Below are 9,541 nucleotides of genomic sequence, written 5' to 3'. Positions count from 1 at the left end.
GGTACCTTCAACAGTAAGCCACAAAAAGATCCAGTACAATGCCTTCCGACAGTTGGGGGAGGCAGAGGAAGACATTGATGGCTTTCTGCAGGACTTTGAGCGGCAGTGTGCTCTTCATCAAGTAAAGCCGGAGGAACGGGTTCAGATTCTGGCCAGCAAGCTGACAGGCCGGGCAGCGGACGCCTATCGCACGGTACCTGATGAGGACTGTATGGACTATGAGCGGATCAAAGAAGTGATCTTGGCCCGGTATGCGCTGACACCAGAGGCCTACCGCCAAAAGTTCCGCGGACTTATAAAACGCGTAACCGATACCCACGCTGAATGGGCCTGTAAATTACGGCGGTCACTGCTACAGTGGGTACAAGGGAGCCAAGCAACCACTAAGGAGGACGTCCTCCAGCTCTTCCTGTTAGAACGATTCTTTAATGGACTAAACCCCGAGACACAGGAATGGCTTCGGGACAGGCGGCCAACGACTCTTGAGGAAGCCGCTCGTCTGGCCGATGAACATCATGATGCCAGGAGGCCGCAGTTGTCCGGATCAAAGGTGGTCACCAGGGGCCCGCCCATGAACCTGGAGGGCCCCAAACCACCGAAGATTGTAGGGGAACCAGCTAGAAACCCAGCCTACAACAGTCCCCCTGGAGCGCGATGCCACACCTGTCGTCAGCTGGGCCACGTGCAAAGACAATGCCCCAACCGGACTCAGCATACCCAGTGGCCAAAGGCGGGAACAGCTACCTTCAGCCGGGCTGCTGTACACTGCTACCAAGGTGAAGCTGACCCGGCATTGGGGGCTACGATTAACCAAGGGGTGGAAGAGATGGAGGAAGTGCTGCAAGAAGTAGACCCCGTGCAGGCAGCCCGGGCAGATAATCGACAACAGCATCGACAAGTCGTGTGGGTTAATGGGAAACGTATGCAGGGACTAAGAGATTCCGGGGCAACTTTGACCCTTGTGAAGCATCATCTCGTCCGGGACCAAGAGAAGACGGTCAGGACAGTGGCAGTCCGTGTAGCAGGCGGAGCCATACATCGACTACCCACTGCCGGGATTCATCTGAACTGGGGAGTCGGGGATGGCCTTGTTGAGGTCGGCTTGATGGAGGATTTGCCTGTAGAAGTCTTGCTGGGAAATGACTTGGGGCCCATGTTGTCTGCATTCTCGGTGGCCCCTCTGGCTGAGACATATCCTGTGACCACCCGGAGACAAGCTCGAGCTGCGGAGGCGGAATCACACTCAGTAAGACATTCCAGCCCTACACGTATTCCCATAGCCAGACACATTTCTTGGGCCACCCTAGATGAATTTAAGAGGGAGTTACTTGAGGATCCTTCATTAGAGGGATATCGTGGGAAGGCACAAGAGGGGAGAGGGGTACTGGAAGGGGAACAGTTTGTATGGAAGCAGGGACTCCTCTACCGGATCACAGAGCAGCACCACACAGGGACGAGCCCCACTATAAAACAACAGCTGGTAGTTCCCAAGAAGTATAGGCAGGAGTTACAGCGAATCTCTCATGATATACGCTTGGCCGGGCACTTCGGCGTCAGTCGCACCAGGCATCGTCTGACACGAAACTTCTTTTGGCCGGGGGTAACCTATGATTTTCGTCAGTACTGCCAGACTTGTGACAGTTGTCAGCGCATTGGCAAGAGGGGGGATCGATGCAAGGCCAGATTACGCCCCCTCCCCATTGTGGAGGAACCATTTCGCCGAGTAGCGGTCGATCTGATAGGGCCGTTAGCCAAACCCAGTCCATCCGGGAAAAAGTATATATTGACTGTGGTAGATTATGCCACACGGTATCCAGAGGCGGTTGCGTTACCTAACATACTGGCAGAGACGGTGGCGGCCGCCCTGCTCCAGGTTTTCTCACGGGTTGGATTTCCCCGGGAGATTATCTCGGACCAGGGTACCCAGTTTACGGCAGAGGTGACCAACCAACTGTGGAAGCTGTGCGGCGTAAAGTCCATTAGAAGCGCCCCATACCACCCGCAAACCAATGGGTTGTGTGAACGCTTTAATGGGACATTAAAACAGCTCATTGGGACTTTTACCAGGACCTACAGGGACTGGGAGAAATTCTTGCCATACCTCCTGTTTGCCTATCGGGTGGTGCCCCAAGAATCCACGGGGTTCTCCCCGTTCAAGCTGGTATACGGGAGACGGGTAAGGGGACCCCTAGACTTAGTGCTGGAACACTGGGAAGGGGAGGGCCTCATAGAAGGGGTACCTATTGTACCCTATGTGCTGGAATTCCGGGACCGCCTACAGGAGCTGACCAAGGTTGTACGTGAGAACCTGCAGGCGACACAGCGGCGCCAGCGCTTATGGTACAATCGGAGGGCCAGAGAGCGCACTTTGGAAATAGGACATAAGGTCCTGGTGTTAGAGCCCACTAAGCAGAATAAGTTTCAAGCTGCATGGCAGGGGCCCTACCAGGTAGTGGGGAAAATAGCCGACACAACCTATAATGTCGCCGATTGTAACGACCCCAGGGTTATCCGCATGTTCCACGTGAATATGCTGAAGCCCTACCGGGAGCGCCCTGAAGAGGTAGTGGCCATCTGTGCACCTGAAGCAGAGGATTTAGCCGGACTTCCCTTGCCGGATGTCTTAGGAGAAAGGACTCAGTCTAAAACATGGGACCAGGTACACTTGGGCGAAGACCTAGGCCCCCGGGAGAGACAGCAGGCGGAGGCGTTGTTGAGGCTGCGACAGAGGATGTTTTCAGAGAGACAGGGGTACACTCGCCTGGAACAACACAAGGTTGAGACCCAGGATCAGACCCCCCTGCGACAAAACCCCTTCCGCGTCCCTGAGTCTGTACGAGAGGGGATGCGACAAGAGATTCAAGAGATGCTGCGTTTAGGGGTCATTGAAGAGTCAGATAGTCCCTGGGCATCCCCCGTAGTGTTAGTGCCCAAGAAGGATGGGACTACACGGTTTTGTGTAGACTATCGTAAGCTCAATGAGAAAACAGTGACGGATACATATCCCATGCCGCATGTGGATGAGTTGTTAGACCGGCTGGCGGGGGCAAAGTATTTGACCACCATCGATCTATGCAAAGGCTACTGGCAGATTCCCCTTAGTCCTGACGCTATTCCCAAGTCGACATTTGTCACCCCGTTCGGCTTATTCCAGTTTCGAGTTATGCCATTCGGGATGAAGAATGCCCCGGCGACCTTCCAAAGGCTGGCTGACCGGCTTCTGGATGGTCTCCAGGACTATGCTAGTGCCTACCTGGACGACATCGCCATCTACAGTGCGACATGGGAAGAGCATCTAAATCACCTAGAGACAGTATTGGACAGGATCCACCAGGCCGGAATCACCCTTAACACAAACAAGTGTCACGTGGGCAAAGCAGAGGTTCAGTATTTAGGGCATTGGGTGGGAAGTGGGAAACAGTGACCAGAACCAGCCAAGATTGAGGCCATAGCCAAATGGCCCATCCCACGCACTAAAACCCAGGTCATGGCGTTTCTACGGACAGCGGGGTATTACAGGAAATTCGTTCCCAATTACAGCAGCGTAGCCAAGCCCCTCACTGATCTGACCCGTAAGACCAAACCCCGCCAGGTAACCTGGACCTCAGAGTGTGAGGAAGCCTTCCGACAACTAAAGGACGCCCTCACCAATACCCCTGTATTGGCCGCACCCGACCCAACTAAACGTTTCCTTGTTCACACAGACGCTTCTATGTTTGGATTGGGGGCAGTACTGAGCCAAGTCGGGCCGGACAGCCAAGAACACCCGGTAGCTTACCTGAGTCGGAAACTACTGCCCCGTGAAGTAAGCTATGCGGCCATCGAGAAGGAGTGCCTGGCGGTAGTATGGGCACTCAAGAAGTTGCAACCATATTTGTATGGACGACAGTTTTCCCTCCTAACGGACCATAATCCCCTAGTCTGGCTTAATCGGGTCTCTGGAGACAACGCCAGATTGCTGCGGTGGAGTTTAGCCCTACAACCTCTGGACTTCACTATCCACTACAGACCCGGCAAATAAAACGGTAACGCCGATGGACTAAGTCGACAAACGGAACTTGTACCAACCCCATAAACTTCGGTCATCCCCAAAGTGATCTGTTGAGGATCAGACTGTGTATGCCGATCGCGTCGCTGAAAAGGGGGAGCCGTGTTACAGAACCACTCAGCACCCAGAATATGTTGTGCAGTTATATGTATATATAATAGGTTCCATGTGAGATGCATGTCCCTAATGTATCAGCAGTGTCCGCCCTCCCCCTACCTTTGTAATTCCCACCGTAAACATACACAGGCTCCGGCCACCTGCTGCTTTTGTAATGCATGTCTGGCCTGACGCTTGTCTTTTGGCTGGCCCTCTGTATCTGTGTGATATATTCTGTGTCCTGTGAGTAAAGTGTTGTCAGACTGGAAATACATGGAGAAGCAGTGATCTTTTATATGCGCCCATGCACTCAGAGGAATTCCAGCCAGCGTCCTTCATTCAGACTCCAGCCAACGCAGAGCGGACCACCGAAAACACGGGGTGGTACTGAAAGAGGTACCCCAGCTTGGAAGACCCCGTTACATGATATTCCAGCAGTGTCGGCTGTACACTATAGCTGACAATTTGCTGCATCAGCCAAGATCAGTCTAGGTACTGACTATGGCCACTTAACCGCCTAAATTCTGCTGTCAATAATGACTACAGCATCTAGATGGTTAACAGAGTGTGTGGTCTCCCTCTTTGAGCCTATCGGCACCCTGAGATCTTGATCGTGTGGTCCTGCTGTTTGCCACGGCAATTCACAGCCAAATAATGGCCTAAAAAGTCTAACAGATATAGTGGCCTGCAGTGGCGTAACTACAAAGTTATGGGCCCCGATGCGAACGTTCAAATAGGGCCCCCCATGCAAAAATACACGCACATTTCTGCTCCGTACACGCACGGCTCCGCTCACCTCGTACACACGCGGCTCCGCTTCGTACACACACAGCTCTACTCCGTACACTTCGTACACACATGGCTCCGCTCCGTCTGCCTCGTACACACGCGGCTCCGCTCCGTAGACCTCGTATACACGCGGCTCCGCACACCTCGTACACATGCAGCTCCACTCCGCACACTTCGTACACACATGGCTCCGCTCCGCACACTTCGTACACACATGGCTCCGCTCCGCACACTTCGTACACACATGGCTCCGCTCCGTACACCTTGTACACACATGGCTCTGCTCCGTCCACCTCGTACATACGCGGCTCCGCTCCGCACACCTCCGCTCCGTACACCTCGTACACACGTGGCTCTGCTCCGTACAGTTCGTACACACGCGGCTCCGCTCGTGCACCTTGTACACACATGGCTCCGCTCCGTCCGCCTCGTACACACGCGGCTCCGCTCCGTAGACCTCGCATACACGCGGCTCCGCACACCTCGTACTCATGTGGCTCCGCTCCGCACACACATGGCTCCGCTCCGCACACTACGCACACACATGGCTCCGCTCCGTCCGCCTCGTACACACGCGGCTCCGCTCCGTAGACCTCGCATACACGCGGCTCCGCACACCTCGTACTCATGTGGCTCCACTCCGCACACACATGGCTCCGCTCCGCACACTACGCACACACATGGCTCCGCTCCGTACCCCTCGTACACACGCGGCTCCTCTCTGTACACCTCCGCTCCATACACTTCGTACACACGCGGCTCCGATCACCTCGTACACACGGCTCCGCTCACCTCATATACACGTGGCTCCGCTCGGTACACCTCTTAAACACAAGGCTCCACACACCTCATACACACACGGCTGCGCTCCGTACACCTCATACACACACGGCTCTGCTACATCCACACTGTAAACCCCTCTTGACCCCACACATAAACTTTACCTCATCCAGCAGTGCACCATGACAACCAGGTCGGCAGAGTCCTGCATACACGAGGCTCCTGATCATGTGACCCCTGACTCCTCCCTCCTGTGACCTCATCACAGGTCCTGTGTGTAGCCATCGCCCCACTCAAGGCAAGAGCTGTACAGCCAATGAGCGGCTGCAGTTCTGCGATCTGGCCCCTAAACACTCCGGGCCCCGTTGCAGTTGCGACCCCTGTGACCGCGGTAGCCCCGCCCCTGGTGGCCTGTTCAGAAGTTATCAAGACTTCCGGTAGATGGTAAAAATACATTTCTTTATTCCTGTTATGCCACTTTGCATTAATTCCTGAAGAGCAGCTGAAGGGTTAATAAATTACCTGTCAGAAGTTTTGAATATGTTGAGGGGCGCTGTTTTTAAAATGGTATCACTTTTGGGGGTTTCCAACATATAGAACCATCAAAGTCAATTCAAAACTTAATAGGTCCCTAAAAAATAAGGTTTCTAAATTTCCTTGAAATAACGAAAAATGGCTGCTACATTCTTAAACCTTCTAAAACTCTAACAAAATAGAACAACATTTTACAAATGGTGCTGATGTAAAGTAGACACGAGGGAAATGTTATTTATTAATGTTTTTCTGTGATATGACTGTCTGGGTTAAAAGGATAATCAAAGTTTGAAAATTGCTAATTTTTTTTTATTTACTTTTTTTTTGTAAAATTTCTGATATTTTTCTGAATAATAAATGCAAACATATCGACCTAAATTTACCATGATCATAAAGCAGAATATGTCAAGAAAAAACAATCTCAAACAATAGGTTGACGCGTTCCTGAGTTGTTACTACATAAAGTAACGCTTGTCAGATTTTAAAAATTTGGCCCGGTCACTAAGGGGTTAATCATTTTGGTAAGCACGGGATGTGTTAAAAAAAAAAAAATACATTATAGGTTGAGGTAAGCAAAAAAAAGTTCATGTAGCCTTAGGCTAGTTTCACACTAGCGTTTATTCGACGCAGCGCACGGCGCCGCTAAGCCCTGCCCCCTGCCCGCCCCACCCGGTCATCGCCACCTACTATCGCACATGGACGCTTGCAATCTGTGCACCCTATCTTTAGCATAGGGTGCGCAGATCGTGCGCTGGCCGTGCGCTAGTAGGATTTTGGCGTGCGCTGCGCACTTTTGAAGTTTCGAAATGCAACATGCTGCGTTTGGCGCGCACGGCGCACCTTCAAAAGTGCGCAGCGCACGCCAAAATCCTACTAGCGCACGGCCAGCGCACGATCTGCACACCCTATGCTAAAGATAGGGTGCACAGATCGCAAGCGTCCATGTGCGATAGTAGGCGGCGATGACCGGATGGGGTGGGCAGGGGGCCAGGCTTAGCGGCGCCGTGCGCTGCGTCGAATAAACGCTAGTGTGAAACTAGCCTTATTTATGTTTTTCTATTGTTATGCAATTTAATACTTAGCATATACGGTATATTAAATATATATATACTATGTATGTATTTATATTTACTAATTTTTAGGGTATGTGCACACACTGCAGATTCACCTGCGGGTTTTTTCCCGCGGAACCGCAGGTAAAACCGCAGGTAAAGTGACCTGTGGTTTTGCTGCGGTTTGGCCTGCGGTTTTGCCCTGCGGTTTCACACCTTACTATGTTAAAGGTGTGAAACCGCAGCAGAATCTGCAGAAACAATTGACATGCTGCGGAAAAAAAAACACAGCTTTTCCGCAGGTAAAAAACCGCAGCGTGAGCACTGCGGTTTTGAAAACCCATAGGCTAACATGGTAAAGTACCATGTCTGCGGAACTGCTGCAGTTCTGCAGGGCCAAAACCGCAGCAGAACCGCAGCAAAACCGCAGCGTGTGCACATGGCCTTAAAGGGCTTTTTTTGCTGGACGAGTCGACGCTTGTCATTGATTTTTTTTTAATAAAAAAAAAAAAGAAAAACAGTCATTTTAGCATTCTTTTTTTTTTTTCCCTTTTGTTAAAAACTATAAAAACAAATACCAGATAAAAACGCCCAGTTTTCTTATACCATATGGGGGATCTATAAAAAAATAAAATGTAAAATTGAGGTTGGTAGTGTAAAGAAAAGATGCAAAACGCTGCCCACTCTTCACCTGGTGACAGATCATCTTTAACATATAGATATATATATTTTTTATTACATTTTTTATTGGTTCCAATAGGGAACTTGACGGTGGGATCACTGGACACTTGTAGGATACACTACGATCTTGTATTATTGCAGTCTCCGGTATAAACACTGGTCTCCTATGACGCCGAGCCGCAGGCAATAGGTGTGCAGATGCGGCCGACCCAGGCGTCTTCCGTAAACCTCCCGACTGCCATGACAATGCCATCCAAAGAAAGAGGCGCTTCATGTGTGATACTGCACCTGCAAGTGAGAAGGCAACTGGAAAGTGCCGCTCACCCGGGTGGGTTGTGTCCCAGCACCACAAAGATACGCATGGTGAAGGATCAATGGGTGGCTGCTGCTTCGGCCGCTAAACCCATCATTGGGGCAGGGGGTGACATGGAAACAGGATGAAGAAAATGGCAGCGTGATCAGAGCACTGCCAAGGAAGGTCGGAGATCGTGCATGCTTCATGAGAAAAGATTTATTCATACAACGCGTTTCGGAATTAGAGCAACTCCCCTGAGGAAAGAGTTGAACCAAGTCCGAAACGCGTTGTGTGAACATTTTTATCGTGACGCATGTATGATCTCCGACCATCCTTAGCATTGCTTGGATCACACCCCCAATTTCTTCACCTTTTACCATGACAATGCCGCCGCCGCGACCCCACACCCGTGTTGTGTGGAGGCCGACGGACGTCGGGGCAGACACCTCCCCCCATTTGCAGCCTGTTAATTGTCGCTGTCATAATTGACAGTTGCAACTAATGGGTTAAACTGCTGCGATCGGCGATAGATCGCCAAGTGCTGACGCCAGTATTCGCTCATGTCAGCTGAAGTGCCCACACAAACCTGTGCAAACATGAAGACCTTATGCAAAATAATTACTATAAGGTACTAGCAATAGAATAGTGATGGGGAGAATAAGCAGCAGCCACTTCTATACTTTGTTTTGTGTTTGGTTGCTATGAACATTTCTCCTTTCTGTGGGAATCCCATTTGCCCTAGCAACCAATCAGATCACTTCTTTCATCGAACAACCTGCAGTATCAGAATGAAATCTGGACGCCGATTGGCCGTCGCATCTCACCGCTGTAAGCACAGGAGCCGCCGCCGTCCGTCACGTGACGCGGTCAGACACTGACATGGCTCCCGGTGCCAGCTACTTGTGACCCGGCCACAACCATGGGAGAGAGGACTGCGCGGAGAGCGAAGCACCTCCGGATCCTGAGCACCACCAGGCCCCCGCTGACATGGGAGCCCACTTCCTGCAGCTGCCCGAGGAGATCCTCCTGCTCGTCCTCTCCTACCTGGACGGCAGGGCGCTGGGGCGGCTCGGGCAGGTGTGCAGGAAGCTCCGTCACTTCACCTGCAGGGACTCGGTGTGGAGGAGGATAGCCCGGCGCTGCCTGAACTCCGGCTTCGTGCTGCAGGGCGCAGACGTGTGAGTTACTCTGCTCTCAGGCTGCGGCCTAGTCTCTGGGGAAAGCTTTACGTAAACTACGTTGTTGCTATGGCGTACCGGCGCCCCG

General features: G+C 51.9%; 1 protein-coding gene across 4 annotated transcripts in view; it reads left to right on the top strand.

Annotated features, from left to right (window-relative positions):
• The first annotated feature begins 6,025 nt into the window (after nt 1-6,025).
• The window catches only part of FBXW4 (F-box and WD repeat domain containing 4), a 224,324-nt gene continuing 220,808 nt past the window's right edge, over nt 6,026-9,541 (top strand). For 3 of the 4 annotated variants that reach the window (XM_073555816.1, XM_073555817.1, XM_073555814.1), the window contains exon 1: nt 9,098-9,453. In XM_073555816.1, the coding sequence (XP_073411917.1) occupies nt 9,263-9,453 (191 nt within the window). In that variant the 5' untranslated portion in view covers nt 9,098-9,262. Of the gene's footprint in view, nt 6,158-9,097; nt 9,454-9,541 lie in introns of those variants that run through there. The other variant, XM_073555815.1, reaches the window with a different exon arrangement.

The sequence above is a fragment of the Dendrobates tinctorius genome, unplaced genomic scaffold, assembly GCF_039654945.1.
Source record: "Dendrobates tinctorius isolate UK_male_01 unplaced genomic scaffold, ASM3965494v1 ptg000230l, whole genome shotgun sequence".
Classification (NCBI taxonomy): Eukaryota; Metazoa; Chordata; class Amphibia; order Anura; family Dendrobatidae; genus Dendrobates; species Dendrobates tinctorius.
The sequence above is the reverse complement of the archived record's forward strand: the minus strand, read 5'-3'. Positions and strand labels throughout refer to the sequence as shown.